Source organism: Ailuropoda melanoleuca, chromosome 15 (assembly GCF_002007445.2).
Source record: "Ailuropoda melanoleuca isolate Jingjing chromosome 15, ASM200744v2, whole genome shotgun sequence".
Lineage (NCBI taxonomy): Eukaryota > Metazoa > Chordata > Mammalia > Carnivora > Ursidae > Ailuropoda > Ailuropoda melanoleuca.
Window position 1 is genome coordinate 15492928 of NC_048232.1, and position 24363 is coordinate 15517290.

A 24363-nucleotide genomic window follows, 5' to 3' on the forward strand; every position below is an offset into this window, starting at 1 on the left:
TATCCAGAGTTAGAATCACTAGTTCACTGATGATAAATTTGCTACTGGGATAGAACTCTATCTGTAGCAAATCAGATGGGCAAGCACTAATCAGACAGCAGCCAGTTCAAGGACACGGATACTTTCTGGCTGGGCTACCATCTGAAAGGGCTCTGATGGGCTTGCTTCTCCTAACTGCAGGACAGAAAATGCCTATCAACAGAACATTTCTTACTGAGAACATCCCTACTTCCAAAGAAAGAGGCAACAATACAAGCAGCTAAAATTGAGTGCTCATTCTACAAAAATTCAAACATATCAAAATGGAAGAGAATCAGGTGAACCTAACTTTTTGAAACTTTATATTTAGTCATAATCATTATTGATGAATAAAATATATAATATATGTAAAATGTCAGAATGTGGGGTTTATTTTTAAGATTTTATTTCACAATGGCTCTTACAATATACCAAGTCTGAGATGAACACAATGCAAATACATTTTTACCTTGCAGAAGATACTTCAAAGCCTTTAACATTTTCTAAAAGAATATATTTCGGTAATTTTTGTAACCTAAAACAAAAACAAAAACAAATGGAATTCTAAACATGTCATTACTAAGAGGTAAGAAGAAAATCCTCACTTGTGGGAGGTAATTTTCTGAACTCTCTCTTTTTATAAAAGGATATTATAGAGGATAGAGACAACTTATATTTTATTCATTTTCCCCATAAAAATGGCATAGCTAATAAAGTTAACATTTGAAATGTTAATTTCCACTGAACTTTATCAGAAAACATGGGTTCACACAGAGGCTCTGAACTGCACAACTGAAAGGGCTGCCATTTATATAGAATGGCAGTTTCTAGGGTTCACACAAATTTCCAGGCCTTGGACAATAGCATTCACTAACATTAGAATCATTTGCATTAATACTGTAAGGAGAGGCAATAGAATTTAGCTATTAGATGTAATTCCCTGTCACTCACTATAGTGGCAACCACAGAATTGGCAAACATTTGCAGTTACTCTACCAGTCATGGCAGAAGAAGATAAATGACATGCACAGTATCTGAAGGCTGCATGTATAAGCTGCTAATCTCTATACAATGACAAATATCACATTCTTCCAGATCCAAAGTTTTAAATTTAAGGTAAGCTTGTACAAAAATCAAAGTTTTTACCTTGGGAGAATATCTAGAATATATAAGAGGCTATTCGTCCTCGGATCAGTCACATCACCTTGCAGGCCAATTCTGAAGAATAAAGGTACAAATAAAATTCACCAAGAATCTTCCTTACAGAAAGATACCAAATCACTTTTAAAACATCAAAACTGAGAGAACTGAAATTAGTTGGTGTTCACAAACAATATGATCATCTTTGTTGCTATAGAGAACAAAATGCATTTACTCAATTAAAATGAAAAAAGCCTTGCCTATTTAATAAATACGCTTACTATAAAACAATATGCTAAATGACTTACATTAGGGAAGAAGAACAAAGAAGAACAAAGAGTCAATAGAGAATAAAATTAATTACCCTCTTAAAATCACTTTGTTTAGGAAAGACACACACACACACACACACACAACTGGTTGATGACACCTTTTGCTCTTTCCCAGATGAGACAACAAAAGTTCAGATGAATGAGCTGGTTGGGTAGGGTGGCAACATAGAGTAATGGCACTGAAAAGTAATCACCATCTAAGCAGACCATAGTAGGTAAGACTAAAGTAATTTTGTCCAATGTAAACAGTAGAGGCTTAACCTGAATGCTTGATTCTACAAGCAGGAATTACAACTTGGTTAGACTAACTAGGTCAGAACAGGACATGTAAACAGGCAATATCTGGACTAGCAATTAGATCTTACAAGTAAGATTCATCGTGATCAAGAATCAAGCAGAAATGAAGACTTGCATTGGGCCTGGGTAGTAGAAACAGGACCAGAGTTTAAGACTTGCTTACTTACTAGCTTCATTGCCTTAGATGAGTTACTTAACATCACGTGTCAGTTCCCTCATACCTTCCAGCAGGGCCAGAATCATCTGTGGCTCTGAGGCTCAGATGGACACTTAGGGTGGAGTTGAACAGATACCTGAGAAATCTTGGGTTCTTCTCAGTGTGTCCCTTTCCTCTCAGCGTTGCAATGATGACAGTATTACAGAATCAGTTACAGCTGCCATCAGCAGCTGGAGTTGGGCTGCTGGTAGTAGGGAAGACACAGGAGGCCCAGTGCTGTAATGGATGAGGCTATACAGTGCTGGGGCTGCATTCTGTTCGGTACCTCCTACTTACTGTAGTTAAACAGGCCATCTGCTTGCATATGTTTGGAGGCATCTTTACATGGAATGCTCTCTGCCTTCTCTGATAAATTCCCAGTCTGCTTTCAGACACAGTTCAGATATTGCCTCTCAAAGAACTCCTGTTTTCTGGCATGCAGCAAGCCATTTTCTCCTCTGTGCTCTCACAGCACTTCCAGCATTCATTGATTATATAGTTTATATTACATTATATGATAATTATTTGTCAGTCATTCCCTTTAGCTATAAGCTCCTTGAGGATGGGAACTATAGTATCAAAAGCAATGTCTGGCTTATAAGTGCACAATAAATCCTTGGGGAATTAATTTCCTAGAGAGTTGTTTAAATAAAGTAAAACAAGATGGAAATAAAGCACGAGAATATTCATTTAAATTAGAATAGTTATTACATGTGCTATCTCACTTAAAATCATCTTATACATTTAAGTAGGAATATATAAAATAACTGATAAATACTGGCTCTGACATTTTCTAATTGTATGGCCTAAAAAAAGTTACTTAATCTTTCTATGCCTCAGATTCTCACCTATAAGATGATGATAATATCCCATAGGCTTGTTAAATTAAATGGCATACTCCATGTAAGATGGAGGATTGTTATTATTTATTTTTTTTAAAGATTTTATTTATTTATTTGACAGAGAGAGACAGCCAGTGAGAGAGGGAACACAAGTAGGGGGAGTAGGAGAGGAAAAAGCAGGTTCCTAGCAGAGAAGCCTGATGTGGGGCTCGATCCCAGAACGCTGGGATCACGCCCTGAGCCGAAGGCAGACGCTTAACAACTGCACCACCTAGGCACCCTAGTTACTATTATTTAAAATTAAAAATATCTAAATGAAGATGGGTTAGTCAAGATTTCATCTAAGATCTAATTCCCTGAAACACACAGCCAAATAAATACTACATAATAAAAAAAAATGAATTGCAAAATAGCTATATAAAGTCAGAATTACTCAATGTACATTTAAATTCTGAGAAACATAAAATTCACAAATGCAGTCTTGATTGGCTTTTAAATTTTACAATTAAGTAATCTGGGAATTGAATATTATGAAAAGTTACTTTATTAATCAGTTAGAAAGATATTTCTGAATACTCATTAGTTTAATTAATTTAAGGTAACTTAGGTCAGAAATAAATACTGTATCGTAGGTAGGTATAAAAGAGGTCCCATACAGTCTCTACATACCTTCTATCGACCAAACTGCTTTGCTCATTTGGTAGTAATTGCTATTTCCTTTATAATTAATGCTGAATTATAAATATGAATACATAAAAGGAATTATTTATGAAAATTGTCAAAATTATGAAAATGCAGCTAACAGTCTTCGAAGTGTCCATGCTTGAACCTATGGTATAATTTGATTTAATGAATCTCTCGAAAGTACTCTTCCTCAACAGAGAAATATTTAAATACATACCTGGTGAATGGCTGACAGGGAGGGCTCATTAAAATCGTATTGAACGACAATTTGTCAAACTCTTCTAGTGTAATGCCCTAAGGAACGAACATTGGGGGGAAAAATATAAAAAGATGCACACAATAGAGAAGAAGGAAAATGCTAATTATAGCTGAATATATCAGAAATTATAACCCTTAATAGTTTTATGATACTCAGAAGTTTATATAACACTTAACATTTTTCAAATTAACTTCAGTTAAACTAACTTTCCAAGGCAATCTTATGAAGGAAGTTGGAGAAGTAAATCAAAGCTCTGAAACCTAAGTGACTTCCCCCAAGACTCAGAGTTGGCTGAAGCACAGCTGGAATGCTAACTCCCTGAATCCTAAGTGTTTCATGCCTCTTGACATCTCAAGTCTAACACTGCTGTGTTTTCTGGAGTCAAACATAGAGAACATTTTATAATTAATGAATTTTTAGCATAGGGTCAATGAAAATTTTTAACACCTCTCCATCAATAATATTTATTATTTAGGAAATGTGATATACTGACTAGTCACCATCCCTTCCATGTAGATCTCTGTTAAAATATCACCACGTGAAAAAAGGTCCCATTTTCAGATATCCACAATTATTATACTGTTTTACAGTTGTGTGTAGTCAAAAAACTTCAAAAGGTAACAGATAAGATTAATCAATATAACCTTTATTGGGTTGAGCAGTCGAAAAATATGCTATTTTGCTTCTATTTTATGTATCAGAAAATAAATACAGTACAATGGTCCCTCCCTTGTCTGTGGTTTCACTTTCCAGTTTCAGTCAATCAGGGTCCAGAAAAGATGATTCTCCTTCTGACTTATGGTCAGGTCATTAGTAGTCTAACTCTAACGTCACAATGCCTATGTCATTCACCTCACTTCATCTCCTCATGTAGGCCTCTTGTCACCTCTCACTATCACAAGAAGAAGGGTGAGTACAATGTGATATTTTGAGAGAGAGAGAGACTGCAATCACAAAACTTTTATTAAAGTATAGTTATAATTGTTCTATTTTATCATTAGTTATTGTTGTTAATCTCTTACTGTGCCTAATTTATAAATTACGTTAATCATAGGTATGTATGTATAGGAATAAATATGGTATATATACAGGGTTCGGTACTATCTGAGGGTTCAGGCATCCATTGGGGGTCCTGGAATATATTCCCACGTGGATAAGGGGTCTGCTGTACACAGAAACAAGTCATAGGTTTTCCAATTCTCATTAAGCACTCTTAGTGTATACGCTTAGCCAGAAAGAAGCAACCAGACTAGAATCACAACTTTCCTAATTATGACACATTTCCAAGAAGTTCAAGGACATGAATAAGGCAGAACAAGCTTTATTCCGAGTTCTGTAAAGAGTGAATTAACCTGGGGAGCACATCAGTTCTCTCTATTGTATTAAAAGTTGAATGTATGTGCCTATCATTTTTAAATCACAGGCTCTGAAGTAGTTTAAGGTGTATATGTAACATAAAAACAAAATTAAATATTGAAAAGTTCCTACAGTACCTCTGAATCCCTGGGATCTCGGGGACACAATGTGCAAACCACGCACTGACCAGTCTGTCAGGAAACACCAGGCAGAGCAGTGCGATCGGAGAGCATATCACACTCGAGTTAGAGAGACTGTCAGCACAGGGCGACTGTGATAAGCAACTTACTGATTTCCTAACTGAATACGGGTTGATTAAAGCTATATTTCTAAAACAAAAGTAAAAATGAAATAATCTTTTACATCAGGAGCATTGTATGTCTAGAATCTGAAAGAAGTAAGCAGAGTTACTGCCTCCAATACAGACTGGCATAAAAAATTACAATTTTAAAGGATTCTTCAAAATAGTGATCTTCTAAAAAAAATCAAATGATAGTGCAGTTATACAAGAAATAATCAGTCAAACCATTCACGACTTTATTTAACCTAGGATTCGAACATAAATGTGTTGAAATTCAAGAAAGTAGTGATGGAGATACTCAAATTAACTTTAATAAGTTGATATTTGAAACCTAAAGGAAATTATTCTTTTTCTATAATCCACCCATAGAAGTCATAAGAACACCTTTGCTTTCAGAGAACATTAGGTCAGCTCAGTGTGGCAGCACTGTTAATCACATGCTGATGAGCAGTTTTATTGGTCCTCCTACTAGCTCTATTATTTCTTTTTGCAGAAAGTCTCCTGACTATGCTCAGAGTTAATTGTCATTTAAACTTTAGGAAAAACTTCGTAGGTTAGAAAACAACTTTTGACAATTTCAGTAAATTTTACTTAATCTAAAGAGAACTGAAATTTGTACAATATTCAGTCATACTTCCAATTTTTTTTTCAAATATCTTTTATTCCCCCCCTGGGTCATGCAGATTTCTTGTTCCTTATTTCTCAGTGTTTGTAAGTTTCTTGTAGGTACTATAAATAGAAACTTTCTTCTACTATATTTTCTAACACGTCTTTGTTTGTATATATAGTAAGCTATTGGTTATCATATTTTTGTAAACAGCCTCCTTCTTAAATGCACTAATTGTTCCTCATACTATTTTTAGGACAGTACCTTTTTTGTTTTCCAGGCCTACACCATTATTCTTTAGAAACCTCCTTAATACTTATATGCTATTTCTCCTGCATGAGTACATTACCTAACAATCCACAACAACATTAAATAACAGCGCCAACTGGGTGTTTACCCCAAAGATACAGACGTAGTGAAGAGAAGGGCCATATGCACCCCAATGTTCATAGCAGCATTGTCCACAATAGCTAAATCGTGGAAGGAGCCGAGATGCCCTTCAACAGATGACTGGATTAAGAAGTTGTGGTCCATATATACAATGGAATATTACTCAGCTATCAGAAAGAACGAATTCTCAACATTTGCTGCAACATGGACGGCACTGGAGGAGATAATGCTAAGTGAAATAAGTCAAGCAGAGAAAGACAATTATCATATGATTTCTCTCATCTATGGAACATAAGAACTAGGATGATCGGTAGGGGAAGAAAGGGATAAAGAAAGGGGGGGTAATCAGAAGGGGGAATGAAACATGAGAGACTATGGACTATGAGAAACAAACTGAAGACTTCAGAGGGGAGGAGGGTGGGGGAATGGGATAGACCGGTGATGGGTAGTAAGGAGGGCACGTATTGCATGGTGCACTGGGTGTTATACGCAACTAATGAAGCATCGAACTTTACATCGGAATCCGGGGATGTACTGTATAGTGACTAACAGAATATAATAAAAAATCATTAAAAATAAAAATAAATAAATAACAGTGCCAAAGGTAGACATCCTTGTTTTAGTGAGAATGCTTTTAAGGTTTTACCACGTAGCATGCTACTGGATTTGGAGATACACGTGCATGTTTGCGTTTAAACAGAAATATAAACACACATACACTACACACAAAGCCAGTAAACAACATATACTTCTGTAGTAGAATGCATTTATCCTAATTGTACTGAAAGATTAAAACCAATTGGAAAACCCTGCATTTTGTCAAATATTTTCCAATACATAGTTTTGCTCTTCCCAATTATTAGCGTGTTGAATAACAGTAACAGAATTCCTAAGTACTAAATTGTTATTATACTTCCCCAAACAAAATCCATTTTAGTTATGCTACATTGTTCTTTTGATGTGCTTCTGATTATTTGGTCATATTTTACTTAGAATTACCGAGTTTATATTCATAAGATAATGATTTTCCTATTTTGTGGCTCATAGTAGGTACCCAATATAAACTGAGTGGATATTTCCTACCATTTCCTGTTGTATGAACTCTGATGTTATCTTGTGCATAAATACAACAATCAGATCTTTCTTGAGGACTGTATTAATCATCATTATAAAGTAACTTTCTGTGATACCTAAATGCTCTTGCCTTGAAATCCATTCTAACTAATACCTAGTTTGAAACTATTATCCTTTGTCATCATTTGCCTGATATTTGTCCATTTTTTTAGCCACAACATGTTGTTCATTCAACCATGTTCAGAAAGTGATGCACCAACATTTCAGGGTATCTACTATATGCCAGGCATTGTGCTGAGTCTGTGACAACAATGAACCAACAGACAAGGTTTCTGCTCACGTGAAGTTTATATAGTAGTGACTAGTAATTCCTCATTTTCTACCTAGATGAATTACAGACTTTAGTTTTATTTTACTAGTTATTTTATACCCGAGGAGTCTTGCTCCTGGTTAAAACCCTCTCTGTGATTTTTCAGGCCTGACTCTGGGCAGTTACAAAGGCTTCATCTTGCCGACCTTGAGGGAAGCTGCCCTTCCCACTCCAGAATTGGAACACGGTCCGCACATGAGTCTCTGCGGGCCGTTGGGGTCAAGGATTCAGCCAGCACACGCTTCATGTGTTTGCATGTCAAGTTCTCTTTATAGGAGGCCTTGGGCAGAGGGCCGCTGCATGCAGATCTGCCAGGGCCTCCTCACGGGGGAAGGTGGTGGAAATCTGAAGACACCTCTCCCCATTCTGGCTGGTACTCAGCACTTCCCTTCCCAGCCCTCCTCCCTTACAACTCCCCCCAAGGCCAGGACTCCGCCGGCAGTAAGCTGACCCCCACACGTGTGCTGACGCACCCGCTCTCCCCCAGTGTGCTGTGGCATGGGGAAATGGAGCAGGGGCCCTGCTGTTTTCTTATTTTACAGATGTGCTTATACCGCCACAGTAAGTGATAAAGGCTTTACTCTCATTTTTGTCTGGCTGCTTGAATAAGCAACTCTGTCTTTCCCAGCTCAGCTAAGCTCCTAACGGTAACATTAAATAATGTGCCCAAAATCCACAGCTTCACTTATCTTTCAAGTAGACATATTTTTCTGAGTCTCACGTTCTTCTCCTACATCAATCACATTATTTCCACGCTGCAAAGATTCACATTTTTACCCAGTTTTCTAACCATAATTTCTTTCTGAACATGGTAACTTTATTCCCAGGTTCTCGAATTGGATTCTTCTCTTGCTTAGTTAGATTAAGTGAATGAGTCATTTTTTCAATAAGGGCCCACGAGTACTACAGTTTATGAATCGTTGTAGGTTTTATTTTAGGAATTTCTTCCCTCTATTTCTGTTAATATTTTTGTTCCATTTATTTTATTGTCTTCCCCAGAGGTACTAATTATTTTTATTGCAGATCATTTTTGTCTTCAGTAGTTATCATTTATTCTGCAACATTTGATCTGCATTTCTTTTCTGTTTTATTTTGCTTTCTTTTTCTCAACCTCTATCCTTCATGATTCGGTTTGCAGCACTGTCCATTTTACTTTTTGCTATCCTGACGTGACTTTCATTTCTATAATGGCTTTATTTTTCTCCCCTATTTTCCCTGACCCCTGATACTTTTCCAGTCCAATTACTGTCTTACCATTGCTTTTTGAGCTGGTGTATACATTTATTTGAGTTCTTGTTTTGAAGATGCCATGTTTTATTTAATCCCTGAAGCTCATGGAGGCATGTATGTTTGAAATTTTCTTCTGCTTCTTCACATAATTTTCTGTTGTATATTCTGTTTTTTGTTCACATTTCGTACCTTATTTTAAAAGTATAATATTAGTAGAGCCTCAAACTGGTTCCTTTCTCATTATTATTTATTTTTTAATGGAGGCCACTTGAATCGAGGAGTTTCCTGGAAGATGAGGTGAAATAGGAACTTTGTGGCCACACTGTTTCTGGGTAGGACCTGCACTAGCCTTTAACCGAACAGCACGCCTCTGTTCTGAATCCATGATCTTGCATTCAGGGCGAGCAGGAAATCTGTCGAGGTTGCAACGGCACTTTCAGCCCAGTGATTTGGATTTTTCAAATCTCTCTTCTCCTGACTCAGAACAAACAACTGCCAGGTGCATCTGGTCTTCTCCCTTGCCGTTCTCTCCTTCTTGATTCTGTTCAAGATATGTAGAGGTTTGCCTGTGATTTTGCCATCCTCATTCAGTTCTGCCCCATTTCCACTGCACTGGACACTATTCTTCATAGTTTTCTTTCTTGTTTTGGCTTATCTCTAAATCCTATTTTCATTAATGATGGTTTTCCATCCCCCTTTCCCTTCTTTTCTTATTTCTATTAGGAAAAGGAATAGAGTTTTAGAATAGAAGTATCTTTTTTTCTGCCACATTCGATCAGAAATCCCAAAGAAAACTGTTTACAAGTCCAATTTCTGCACTAATTGGTAAATTCTTAAAGGCAAAGACTAGATTTTCATCATATCTGTGTTCTCCCCAAGGGCTCAATACCTTGCATGTAGTAAATGTTCAAATGGTCAATATATGTTGTTTTATAAAGCTTAAAATCCCTAGAGCCTCTCATTAGGCCTAAGTTTTCCATTAAATTTCTACCCCTTTTTAAAACATGACCCTCAGCATAGCTCCTATATTTGACCTAGACATGATAACACTCTTTCTACATCAGGCTAAAAGGAATACCAAAGGAGAAACTGAAAGCCATAGGAAGGCAGACTCTTTTCTTACAGACAAACTTACAGACCTTTCATGTGAGCTGGAAGTACCTACCTCCATTCTTCCCTCTTCCAAGCCTTCTTATATGTAAATAGTTGATTTATTATCATCTATTAAAATTAACACCAAAATATAATTAGCACTAAAACAGGACAGAGTACCAGAAAGAAGGAAGATACACAGAGAAAGAGATGCAGAAATCTGCATAGCATTCCCTTTGAGTGTCTTGTGCATATATTCGGTGAAATGCCATGAGGGAGGGCAAAGAACAACTTCTGGGAAAAGAACAATGACTGGGGAACTGTAGGCCAAAAAACTAGGTCACCCAGAGTAGGAAGATCTAGTTGAGTACTTGGGGTATTTTATCATTAGTATTATTGAAGTGGAGTTGGCATACAATGTGATATTAGTTTCAGGTGTACAGCACAGTGATTCAATGAGGGCTCATTTTTCTCCACATTCTCACCAACACTTATTATTTCTTGTCTTTTTGACATGAGCCATTCTAACAGCTGTGAGGTGATTTCATTGTGGTTTTCATTTGCATTTCCCTGAGGATTAGTGAGGTTGAGCATCCTTTTATGTGCCCATGGGGTATTTAATAGAGATCTAAGAAAGTTCATATCTTAGTAGTGGGATTAGACTATCCTTACAGTAAGGCTACTTAAGACCCATTTTTAAAAATGCTTAAAAATATACCCTGAATCAAGCTGATTTGCAATTAACTGCCTGGGAGAACAAAATCCAACATTCCTTAAAGGGCTACAACAAACTAGAGAACTCAAAAATGTAAAACTTGCAATGCCAGGCTCCTAATTAAAAAATTACAAAAATGCTAAGAAACAAGAGAATGTGACCCATAACCCCATAACTGGGAAGGGGGTGGGGGCAGGGAGGTGGTGGTGGGGAAATCCATCAACAGAAACAGACCCAGCACTGAGAGAGATGATGGAATTAGCAAAGATTTTAAAATAGTCATTATTAATATCAATTTATTCAAAGACCTGAGGGAAAACAAAAACATGAAGAGACAAATTGAAGACATAAAAAAAGAATTAATTGAAATTTCTAAAAATGAAAAAAATCTGAAGCAAAAAGTTACACACTGAAGAAAAAAAAAAAAAACCTGAAGATATAACAATACAGTGTGCATCCAAAATGAAGCACACAGAGAAAAGGAGAGTAAAAATGAATACCCTCAGTGACCAGCAGAGCAACATGAAGGGATCTAATACACGTATAATTTGAGATAAAGTGAAAATAGGGAACAGAGAAAATATTTGAATAATGGCCGAAACCTTCCCAAATTTGATGAAAACTATACAAAGAAAAGCACAAGGCCCAAGCAGAAAGAAAAATATACAAAAATAGATCAAAATAAAATTCCTGAAAACAAGTGATAAGGACAAAATCTTAATTGTAGCCAGAGAAAGACATAATACATTAAGAGGAATCAGAAATCAGAAATTCAGCAAACCAGGTAACAATGGAAAGTGTTGAAAAAAATGTTTTCATTCATAGAAAATATGAACTTATGAAAACATCTTTCAAAAATGAATGCAACCAAGAATTCAATGAAAATTATATTTCACAATAAAGACAAAATAAAATACTTTTTCACTCAAAAAGAACGGACACAGGGATGCTTGGGTGGCTCAGTTGGTGAAGTGTCTGCCCTTGGCTCAGGTCATGATCTCAGCACATCACTTGGGATTGAGTCCTGCCTCAGGCTCCTTGCTCAGTGGGGAGCCTGCTTCTTCCTCTGCCTGCCACTCCCCCTGTTGTGCTCTCTCTCTCTGATGCATAAATAAAATCTTAAAGAAAAAGAAGAAAAATAAAAAAGAACCGACATAATTTGTCCCCTGCCAAATGTACATGATAGGAAATGCTAAAGGATGTGTTTCAGCAAGAAAGAAAATTATATCACATGCAAATTTTGATTTAAAAAAAAATGAAGGGTGTTAAAAACAGACGATATGTAAATAAATATAAAATATTGCATGTCCTTTTTAACACTCTTTAATAAATATTTCACTAATCCAAAAAAAGTAACAACATATTTGGGGGTTTAACACATGTAGCAGTAAAATGTATGACAAAAATAGCAAAATATACAGGAGAGTAAGATGGATGTATATTGTTGTAATTAATACAAGAAGTGCTACAACATCACTTTAAAGTGGGCTTCCATAAGTTAAAGATGCATATTGTAAACCCTAGAGTAACCACTAAGAAAATAAAACAGATATAAATAATAAGGTACACCTAATAAGCCACTTGTAGAGAATAATAAAATATTAATATATCAAAAGGCAGAAAAAGAGGAATAAGCAAAAAACAGATTGGAAAAATAGAAAACAAATAACAAGGTAGCAGAATTAAATCCAAAAATATTAATAACAAGCTTAAATGTAAATGGTACAAACACTCCAATTAAAAGGTAGATGCTGTGAGACTGAATAAAAAAGCAAGACCCAACTATACACTGTCTACTGCAAATCTAATTTAAATACAAAGATTCAAATAGGATAAAATTTAAAGGATAGAAAAACATACACATGTAAACATTAACTAGCTATATTATTATCAGGAAAGTAGACTTCAGAACCAGAAATACTTCCTGGGGTTAAAAATGGACATTTCAAGGAGCATTATCAAGAACAGCCAAACTGTGGAAAGAACCCAAGTGCCCAACAACTGATGAATGGATAAAGACGATATCTCTCTCTCTCTCTCTCTCACACACACACACACACACACACACACACACACAGAGGAATATTACTCAGCCATCAAGAAGAATGAAATCTTGCTCTTTGCAATGATGTGGATGGAGGTAGAGTGTATTATACTAAGCGAAATAAGTCAGTCAGAGAAAGACAAACAACATATGATTTCACTCATATGTGGAATTTAAGAAACAAAACAGATGAACATATGGGAGGGGGGAAAGGAGAGAGAGGACAACAAACCATAAGAGACTCTTAATGACAGAGAACAAACTGAGGGTTGATGGAGGGAGGTGGGCAGGAAATGGGCTAGATGGGTGATGGGTATTGAGGAGGTCACTTTTATGATGAGCACTGGGTGTTGTGATGAACCACTGAATTCTACTCCTGACACCGGTATTGCACTGTATGTTAACTAACTAGGATTTAAATAAACTCTGAAAAAAAGGGACATTTCATAATGATTAAGGGGTCACTCAATCAAAAAAATCAAAGTGTAAACAATAACAGAGCTTCAAGATAAAACGCAGCAAAAACTGACAACACTGAAGGAAGAAAGAGAGACATTCATAACTGTAGTTAGAAATTACAGCACCCTTCTCTGAGCAACTGATAGAAAAAATCAGTAAGGATACAGAAAAATTGAACAACATTATCAACCAACTTGACCTGACATTTACAAAGCATTCCACCCCCCCAAAAAAAGAATATATTCTTTTTAATACCATATAGAACATTCACTAGACAAATTGAATTCTGGGCCATAACACAAGTCTCAACAATTTAAAATAACTGAAATCATACACAGTATGACCAAAATAAAACAGAAATGAGAAATCAATAACAGAAAGATATCTGGAAAATATCATGAATATTTGGAAATTTAAAGCCATACTTATAGATAACACATGGGCCAAAGGAGAAATCAGAAGGGAAACTGGAAAATATTTTGAACTACACGAAATCAACACAACATATGAAAATTTGTGGAATGTAGCCAAAACTTAGGAAAATTTATAGCATTAAATGTTTATATGAAAAAAGGAAAATAATCTCAAGTCAGTCATCTAAAGTCCCACTATAAGAAGTATTTTAAAAATGTAAATTAAATGCAAAGTAAGTGGAAAGAAATAATAAAGATGAGCAGAAATTAGTGAAATAGTAAAGAAATGGACAATAGATAATATCAATTGTACCCAAAGCTACTTACTTGAAAAGACCAATAAAATTGGTAAACTTCCAGGTTCACCAGCATTTTACAAATTACTAACATCAGGAATGACCTATGGTATATCACTACAGAGGTCACATATAGAAAAAGGATGTAAGGAAATATGAAAAAAATCAAGCCAATACATTTGTCAATTAGATAAAATAGATAATTTCTTCAAAGATCACAAATTTTTAAAACTAATTTAAAAAAAAAAGGAAGCCTCACTAGTCTTATAGCAATTAAATAAAGTCATAGTTTAAAACCTTCCCACAAAGAAAATTTCAGGCCCCGATGGCTTCATTAACTAAATTCCATCAAACATTTATAGATGAACTAATACTTGCTTGTCAAACTCTTCCAAAAAATTTAAGGTTAGTATAACCCTAATACTGAAACCATATTAAAACAGTGAGGAGAAATTACAAAACACCTAAGAAGCTAAATGTAAAATGCTTAACAAAATACTAGCAAATTTAAACCAGCATTACAAAAAATAGACAATAGATCATGACCAAGTAGGATTTATCCCAGGAATGCAATACTGACTTAATATTCAGAAAAAGAAATTGATATAATCATCATATTAAAAGAATAAAAGGGGGGAATGATATAATCATGTCAAAAGATGTAAGAAAGATAGCATCTGACAAAATTAAAAACCCATTCATTATAAAAATTCTCAGAAAATGTAATAAAAGGAAATTTCCTCAACTTGATAAAATACATCTATTAAAAATCTACAGCTAACATCATCCCAAATGGTTAATGACTGAACGCTCTGCCCCTAGGATGTGGAAGAAGGAAAGGATATCCAATGTAATCCTATTTAATCGACACTGTACAGAAGGTCCTAGACAATGCAATAAGACAAGAAAATAAGTCACACTGATTGGAAGGGAAAGTAAAATTCTTTATTCTCAGACAATATGATTGCGTATGTAGAAAAAATCCTAAAAAAATCAAAGCTATCAGAATAAGTCAATATAACAAAGTCACAAGATACAAGGTCAAGGTCAATCAACAAAGTAAGTGTATCCCTATATGCTAGCAATAAACAATTAGTAAATGTATTTTTTAACATACCACTTACAATAGCATCAAAAGCCACAAATATTTAGAGATAAATTAACATATGTGCAAGATTTGTACAACAAATATTACAAAATATTGCTAATATAAATTAAAGAATACCTAAATAAATGAAGAGAGATACCATGTTCATGGCCTGGAAGACTCAATTTTATTAAGATACCAATTCTTCTAAAGCCAATCAATGCGATTCCAATCAAAATATCTTTTTTTTTGTAGAAATTGGCAGGGTTGTTCTGAAATTTACACAGAAATGTAAATGACAGTGTAGCCAAAATAATCTTGAAAAAAAACCCAGCAATTTGAGAACTTACCCTACTTGACTTCAATACATATTATAAAGCTACAATAATCCAAGGAGTGTGTTATTGGTGTAAGGAAAAACATATAGACACTTCTGAAGAGAGGATCCAGAAATAGACACACATTTATGACCTATTTTTTTTTTTTAGGTGTCGAGAAAATTGAGGAAAGTATAGTCATTTCAGAAAATGGTAGAAGAAAAAAGAAAAGAAAATGGTGCCAGGACAATGCTATATGCATTTGGAAAAAATAAATAAATAAATGACTGCTACTTCCAACACACACAAAAAGTAACTTTAAATGGGTCATAAACATAAATGGAAAAGCCAAAACTATAAAATTTCTAGATGAGGGGAAAATGGAGTAAACAAAAATTTTTTAGAACACACAGAAACGTGATCAAAAAACAAAGAAAGGTAAGTAAGTTTTGCATTTTGATGAACACAAATGAAAAGACAAATTACAGAACTGGAGAAAATCTTTGTTATACACATTTCTTTTTTTTTTTTTAATTTTAATTTTTTTTAATTTTTTATTTTATTATATTATGTTAATCACCATACAGTACACCCCCAGATTCCGATGTAAAGTTTGATGCTTCATTAGTTGCGTATAACACCCAGTGCACCATGCAATACGTGCCCTCCTTACTACCCATCACCAGTCTATCCCATTCCCCCACCCCACTCCCCTCTGAAGTCTTCAGTTTGTTTCTCATAGTCCATAGTCTCTCATGTTTCATTCCCCCTTCTGATTACCCCCCTTTTCTTTATCCCTTTCTTCCCCTACCGATCATCCTAGTTCTTATGTGACAGACAACTTGAATCCAGAAAACTTAAACAACTACTTACAATGAAATGGTGATATTACAAACACACCAAATAATAAAAATTGGGCAAGAAATTTCATTACAGAAGTAGATACAGAAACAGCCAATAAGCAAAAGAAAAGATGCTCAACATTATCAGCCATCAGGGAAATGCAAATTAGAATCATCACACACAAAAGAATCACAATAGCATGATAGGCTCACTAGAATGGCTAAAATTTTTGAATCACCAATATCAAGTGCTGGTAAGGATGTGAAACGACTGAAACACTTCAACATTGATTATAGGAATGTGAAATGGTAAACACACTCTGGAAAACAGTATTTTCTCATAAAATTAAAGAAACCTACTATATGACCCAGCAATTCCAATTCTAAGTATTCATCTACAAGAAATGAAAACAAAGGTCCACACAAAAACCTGCACATGAATGTTCACAGCAACATTTTTATATAGTCAAAATCTGGAAATAACCTAAATGTGTAACACCATGTGAATGAATGTATATATTGTAGTACATAAAATCCACTGTATAGAATATTACTCAGCAATAATAACAAAGAACAGACTACTGATATGCACAACATGGGTGAATTCAAAAAACATTATGCTAAACGAAAAAGTTACACCCAGAAAAATTACACTCATGATTTTATTTGTGATATATTGGAAATGGAAAATTTAATCTGTAATGACAGAAAGCAGATCAGTCGCTGCCGGGGATTGGGACACTAACGAACCCTATAGGAGATGGATGTTCTAAGTCCTGATTGTGGTAGTTACACATTTGTAATATTAGTCAAAACTCAAACTATACACAAATGAGTACAGTTTATTGTTGTAAATTATAGCTTGAGAAATTTGTTGTAACATTTTTCACAAGAAAACGAGAAAAACACAATTTCGTATTGTTTTAAAAATAACAATAACATCAGTATTAGATACTTGTGCAGAGTGAATCAATGTACTTTTACCTTTAATTTTGACAGGCTTGCTAAAATAAGAAGCATTCAATAAGTAATAGCCAGTGACTGCCTCTCTTGTTTTTACTCTGTTATACATATATATATTGTGCATGACTATTGCTTGAAAGTAAAGAATTAAACAAAGTTTAATAACATTACAGAATGCATTTAAAAGTCAGGCATATTCTTACATTTGAATCCTTTGTCTCGGAGACCAAAATACTGACTTCTCTCATTCTCATTCTCTCAAACTGAGAATTAAAAATCAATAAGGGCAAAAAAGAACATGCCATCTTCTCATAGAATATAGAATGTTGATTCCCTTCTCCTAAACTTTTTCATTTAAATATGACTTATCCTCCAACGAAGGCCCCAGAAACCAGTATCTTACACTGTTTTTCAATCACATTTTCCTTGCTATGTACTTATTAAAACAATAAGCAACATTACTCACTTCGATTGTCTTGGCCAATAACTGTGTGTGAGGAAAATTATACTTGTAGACTTCATTAGCGACAGTGTTTACATCAATGGCAGCCACCACGTGTGCAGGCACACAGCTTTCTGTAATGATAAGTGAATATCTTAAAATGTAAAGTCCTTAGTATCAACTTGGTCACTTTACAGAGAAGTCAAAATCCAGAATTTTGTAGTACCTTTTCTCACTTCTTCAATTACCTAGCTAGATCTCAGATTTCCAACGGACAACCAGGCCAGGGAGTTATGAAATGGAATATTTGCATACTTCTGGTTCATCTCTCTAAATAGCATTCTGATGCTAAAAAAAAGATTTAAATGTTTCAGTCATTATCTCTTACATTCGTCTTCCTCACTCCATTTAGATATACACTTATGAGTTAAATAGAAAGTTTTCCTAAGTTAAACAAACCAAAAATAGAAAAGGGAAGTATATTTTAAAAAACCATATCACTTGGAACTCTATATGAATAAACTGACTACCATTTGCTCCTCACCTTCTAACATTAATACAAAGCTGCTTCCCATTATCACTAAAAATGCTTTTACATAAGTTTTAGAAGTTTGTAAACAACAGTTTTATTGAGATACAATTCACATACCACAAAATTCACCTGTTTAAGGTTTAGGTAAGTTTTTAACTGAAATGAACAATTAATTGGTGTCCAAATATAAAAACTACATAGATTAAAAATTAAAAATCTTTAACAGACCAGGACAGAAAGGAGTAAGGGAAATAATTTCAAGGGCATGCCTTCACGGCCCTTCTCTCTAGGTGCTAAAAAAAAAATAATTGTCAGGGGTGCTTGGGTGGCTCGGTCAGTTAAGCCTCCCACTATTGATTTCAGCTTAGTTCATGATCTAGGTTGTGAGATCCAGCACCACCTTGGGCTCTGTGCTGGGCATGGAGCCTGCTTAAGATTCTCTTTCTTCCTCTCTCTCTACCCCTCCCCCACTCTCCCTCTCTAAAAAAGAATAATAATAATAATTTTCAAAATGGTGTCAAAGAGTTTTACTATAGTTCCAATGGCAGTCAAAATGTGAACTATGTAAACATGCATAGCTGCTGTTATATTTTGCAATTACCACCCCTGCTGCACTTCTTACCCAAACACATACAAAAACGATGATGTATTTCCCCGTCCCAAATCAGGAGAAAATGTGAAGTTTTAAAAATAAAAGTATTTAAGACTCCTTAGGAAAACCACCAGAAAAAAATTACAAAATTGCATAGTACCTCCAAATAGCTATTTCTTTAATAACCATTTGCTGTTAATAGTTAGCATAGGTAACAAATATCAAAAAATGACAAAAGAATTTAGATGTGAGGAGCTAGGGCTCTAGTAGGAGGTACCAGAAATAAAACTCAGTTCACAGAAGGCGGGGTAAAAAGGAAGGCTCACACACACTCAGGAAATAATCACAATTATACACTGAGGCCTAAAAGAGATGATGTCCAAGACAAAACAAGGGCATAAATATCTCTAAGTAAAAATTTGCTGAATGTCTGCCATGCTCAAGACACTCAGCTAGCACCAGTTATCTCCCAGGTACTTTGCTACTTTGTAAGTAGGTCACTGGAAACTCTGAGGTCCAGTTAGTAATATCATACGTAGCTGCCTCCAACTGAGATTAGAATCAATAACTAGTTATTTGCCTTAGCATAAAGTTATAAATAACACCTTTGTCAAAGACATCAGAGAAATCTTAAATCAGGATCATAAATCAAGAAAGCTTTGGGGCGCCTGGGTGGCACAGCGGTTGGGTGTCTGCCTTCGGCTCAGGGCGTGATCCCGGTTAAAGGATCGAGCCCCACATTGGGCTCCTCTGCTATGAGCCTGCTTCTTCCTCTCCCACTCCCCCTGCTTGTGTTCCCTCTCTCGCGCTGTCTCTATCTCTGTCAAATAAATAAATAAAATCTTTAAAAAAAAAAAAAAAGAAAGCTTTAAGCAGGGGCACCTGGGTGGCTCAGGGGGTTAAGTGTCTCCCTTCAGCTCGGGTCATGGTCTCAGGGTCCTGGGATGGAGCCCCACATCAGGCTCCCTGCTCAGTGGGAAGCCTGCTTCTCCCTCTCCCTTTGCCCCTTCCCTCTGCTCATGCTCTATCTCTCTCAAAAAAATAAAATCTTAAAAAAAAAAGGCGGCTTTTAAACAAATTAAAAAATTAGTATATAAGGATTATTTTGCAAAATCACAAACCTGTTATAATTCAGATCAAGAATTAAGTTACTACAAAGCATTGTAAGAGAGCTCAGGACTACAAAAACTTCACTGAATTATTTTACTGTTTTGTTAAATAAGATATCTTGTTATAAGCATGATGAAGCCTGCTTGCATTTCCACGATATATGCAGCAATCTGGGATTGCCTGGAGTTGGTTAATACAGCTTTTCTCTTTTTTCAGGCTGACAATACACAGTGATGAGCAGAATCTGCACCACAATCAATAATTAACTTTACGTTCTTGTATCATGAGCCTGAAAGACATAAAAACTTAAAAAAAGCAACTGCGAAATGAACGTTTTATGTGGCTACCCAAGAACCAATGAACCAAAAATTCTTTCTCAGAAAACAGCAGATTTTAAAAGTCAGTAAGCAAAAGCACTGTTATTAATGCATTATTTTAGATTGTTATAAAATTAGGATCCACTGCATGCCCTAAAAAGTTATTTCTGTGGTGAGAAATGAATGTACTAAGATATTACTAACAATAATTCAACTTGCCTTTTCAAAACAGAATTGTTCTGGTGTACAGATGTGTTTCTAAGGAAAAAGTTAGTTTTATAAATAACAATTTTAAAAAGCAAACCTGGTTGTATGTAAGTGATCAATCACTGAATTCTACTCCAGAAACCAATATTGCACTCTATGTTAAATGACTAAAATTTAAATAAAATGAATAAATAAATAAATAAATAAATAAATAAATAAATAAGCAAAACTGTCAATTCTGTTGAAATCTGAAATTGAGATCTAAAGACAAATTGTCTTGGGGCGCCTGGGTGGCATAGTCATAAAGCGCCTGCCTTCGGCTCAGGGCGTGATCCCGGCGTTATATCGAGTCCCACATCAGGCCCCTCCACTGGGAGCCTGCTTCTTCCTCTCCCACTCCCCTGCTGTGTTCCCTCTCGCTGGCTGTCTGTCACATAAATAAATAAAACCTTTAAAAAAACAAAAAACAAAAAACAAAAACAAAGACAAATTGTCTTGATATTTTCTACTGATACTTCAAATCCATAGCCTCCAAAAATCTCTGTCAAGCCACATACGCATATTTTAAAATGTTTAACAAAAATATCAAAGTGAATATAACTCAATAGAATTTTGCATAAGTGAGCTCTATTACTTAAATCATGCAGGAGAGGTAATCCTTGAAGGGGAGAGAGAATTGGGAAACGGGAACCCATCAGGATCTTTTAGCATCGTGGAGCGTAGGGATGTGTTTTCAGCTCTATGATCTACTGCTTCACCTGGATGTTATTCGTGGTATTTGTTATTACTCTGCGTATTTATCAACAGGAAGCATGGGTATAAAAGTTACAACACTCTAGTTAGAGAAATGTATATAAATGATGTTAAAAGTGTCAGATTGGATCTGCAAGGAAAAGACAAGGGGCATCACGCTCCTGTTTACAGGAGGACTGAATTTAAAAGGTAGGTTTAGTATACCAAGAGAGACCTTCTGAGGAGTTGTAAGAAATGTCACCAACAATGCATGCATAATTCCTGCTCTCATGTATGTCTCTTACTGAAGTAGGCAAGAGTCTAACACACACACACACACACACACACACTTGAATAGCAATAATTTTCCTTCTTTTTCCGATCACTCTTTCTGGAAAAGTTGTAGGGAAGAACATTTGGTTGGTAGTAGTGAAAGGGTACAAGTTTATACTCTACCTGCCTTTCCTAACCAAATAAATCAGAAAGTTATTAAAGTGGGGAAAAATTCAATTTTTAAAAATGTAAATATAAAATTAACCAACCCATTTTGAAGTAAGGAAAGTAGCTTATTTTTTTCTTCTTTTTCTTCTTTATCATTTATTTTCTGATTTGTGTGTCATACAGGTGAGTAATTACTTGAATGAGCTCATTATGATCACACCTGAGACACCTAGTCAGGTATGTTAACACTGACATCTAGTTGTGAAATGGGATCAGTGGAACATATCCCATGTCTATTTCCTTTCGTTCAAACTGACAGCTTAAGAATTAAAGCACTAAGCAAAAACAGATCTTAAGGATTCTGAATTTAAAATGATTGCTTAATGTTTTATCCCTATTGGCAAGGTATATTTCTTGTTCCCTTTTAAAGATTCTTGCTTTTCAAAACTTGCAAATAAATTATTTCTCTGAATTAAATTTAAAATAAGTTTCAAATTTTTCATAAAATTCATCTAATTTGCTTAGAAAATCTCCTTAAAAGATCAGCTAACAGCAAACAACAACAAAAAGCTTACTTTGGGTCAAGACATAAACTAGATCATTGTTTCTAAGATCTAACTAAATACAAGAGCCTATCAACCAGAGAGTGGACAGGAACTGCTTGAGATCTGTGTACAGACCAGAGCTGGGAAAGTGGCACAAGAGAGAAAGGTACCAAATTAATGTTTAAAAGGGACACACTGAATTTACATGGAAAGAAAAATAAAGATGCTATGCCAGATAATACACTGCAATTTGGAGAAGAGGAGCATTGCCTCCTCCACTTTGAGAAGGATCTTGAGAAAGAACAAAGGTGTAAGAAAGAAGAACATGATAGCTGTTTGTGCTGTCTGGCCTTTTTACTACTGGTTTGTTTCTACTACTGGTTTCTACTATTGAAAAATAAATATAATGGCTGGTACTCTAACCACCACGTTAGTCCATGAAGAGAAGGGCCGCTTTACAGAGCTGGCAAAGCAAAGAATTGGAAGGAGTTGAGGTCCTGAAGGATTTCACAGAGTCACTGTAGCAGCCCTGGATTACTGTCTAGACTTAACTTTTTTTTTCTTTTTTAGGATTTATTTATTTTTTAGAGAGAAAGAGAAGGAGAGAATCTCAAGCAGACTCCCCACTGAGCACGGAGCCCTATACAGGGCTCCATCTCACGACCCTGAGATCATGACCTGAGCCGAAATCAAAAGTCGGACGCTTAACCAAATGAGCCACCCAGTGACTTATTTTATGTGAGAAAGAAACAAACTTCTACCTTCTTTTAGTCACTATTATTTTGGATGTCTCTATTATTGACAGTTGAACTTAATGCTAACAGATGCAGGAACCTAATCCTAACAGTTCCTCAGTTGTTTTAGACAGTGGGTATGTGTGTGTGTGTCTGTGTATGTGGTGAGAAGAGAATTTCAGGTTCAATTCATGATTAGACCGGATCAATATAATTCAAAAAACATTTACTGAGTAATGTGTGCCAAGCATTCTGCTAGACCCACAGGGATGAATATATAAAGTTTATATTTATGGAGGTCAGGGGAGTTTTAAAATTAAAGCAACATTGTTTTTCTCTGAGGTACAAGAATTCCTCCTTTTTTTTTTTTTTAAAGATTTTATTTATTTATTTATTTGACACAGAGACAGCCAGTGAGAGAGACAGCCAGTGAGAGAGAGACAAGCAGGGGGAGTGGGAGAGGAAGAAGCAGGCTCCCAGCAGAGAAGACTGATGTGGCGCTTGACCCCAGGACTCTGGGATCACGCCCTGCGCCGAAGGCAAACGCTTAACGACTGAGCCACCCAGGTGCCCCAAGAATTTCTCCTTTAATATAAAAGGTGATTCCCCCAAATTTTCCTTATGAAGTGAATTTCTACCAAAAGCAAATATTTTCTTCATTATTTTAAAGCTTTTATTATTAAAGTATAGTTGACATACAATATTAGCTTCAGGTGTATAACATAGTGATTGAACAACTCTGTACATTACTCAGTGTTCACCACACTAAGTGTCGTCACCATTTGTCATCATATAATGTTATTCATTATTTTTTAAAAGTCACATCTATGGTACTTTGAGTAGAAAACCTCTGGAGCTTTGATTTAAGAAAATATAAAAAAATTAGAAAACCAAGCAAAATCATATATTCAATAAACAACGCAAAAATCTACTATGAATAATATCAATAGGACTATCAGTACTAATAACACCACCATGATACACTCAAAATCTCAAAAGCAAAACCACTGAATCTCTGGAACAATGATAATCAGCCTCACGTATTTCCTAAGCCCAGTAATCTCTTGCTAAATATTTTTGCACGGCAAGACTTCCTTAGATGATTTATCATAATACTGATTAGAAGGTGACATGAAGCTACCACTAAGGAAGCTCTGGTTTCCCTTTGGAATGATGGCTGGAGTGTTACCCAACCGCCTCTATGGTTCCTGACATAAATAAAGGTCAAACTATGAATATTGATAATGATTACTAAAGAGAGGACAAAACCTTAACTTCTCAGGCTTTCATGCAACAGATCTTCTAATGATTACTAAGTGTTCATAAGCCCTTTTTATAAAAGGTGCTTGGAGTTTTAAAATGATTTATTGTCCTAAGATAAAGAAAT

At 35.3% G+C, this 24363-nt stretch overlaps 1 protein-coding gene across 12 annotated transcripts in view; it reads right to left on the reverse strand.

Moving 5' to 3' along the window:
• The window catches only part of TRDMT1 (tRNA aspartic acid methyltransferase 1), an 84198-nt gene that overhangs the window by 24159 nt on the left and 35676 nt on the right, over positions 1–24363 (reverse strand). For 7 of the 12 annotated variants that reach the window (XR_004620656.1, XR_002142551.2, XR_002142552.2 and 4 more), the window contains exons 2-5: positions 17791–17900; positions 3727–3803; positions 1165–1236; positions 488–553 (exon numbers count right to left, since the gene is read on the reverse strand). Coding sequence is in view for 9 of the 12 variants with exons in the window: in XM_011224176.3 (XP_011222478.1) it covers positions 488–553; positions 1165–1236; positions 3727–3803; positions 17791–17900 (325 nt within the window). In the remaining 3 variants the exon portion in view is untranslated. Of the gene's footprint in view, positions 1–487; positions 554–1164; positions 1237–3726; positions 3804–17790; positions 17901–17992; positions 18115–24363 lie in introns of all 12 variants that reach the window. The other 5 variants (XM_034643556.1, XM_034643554.1, XM_034643553.1 and 2 more) reach the window with 2 other exon arrangements.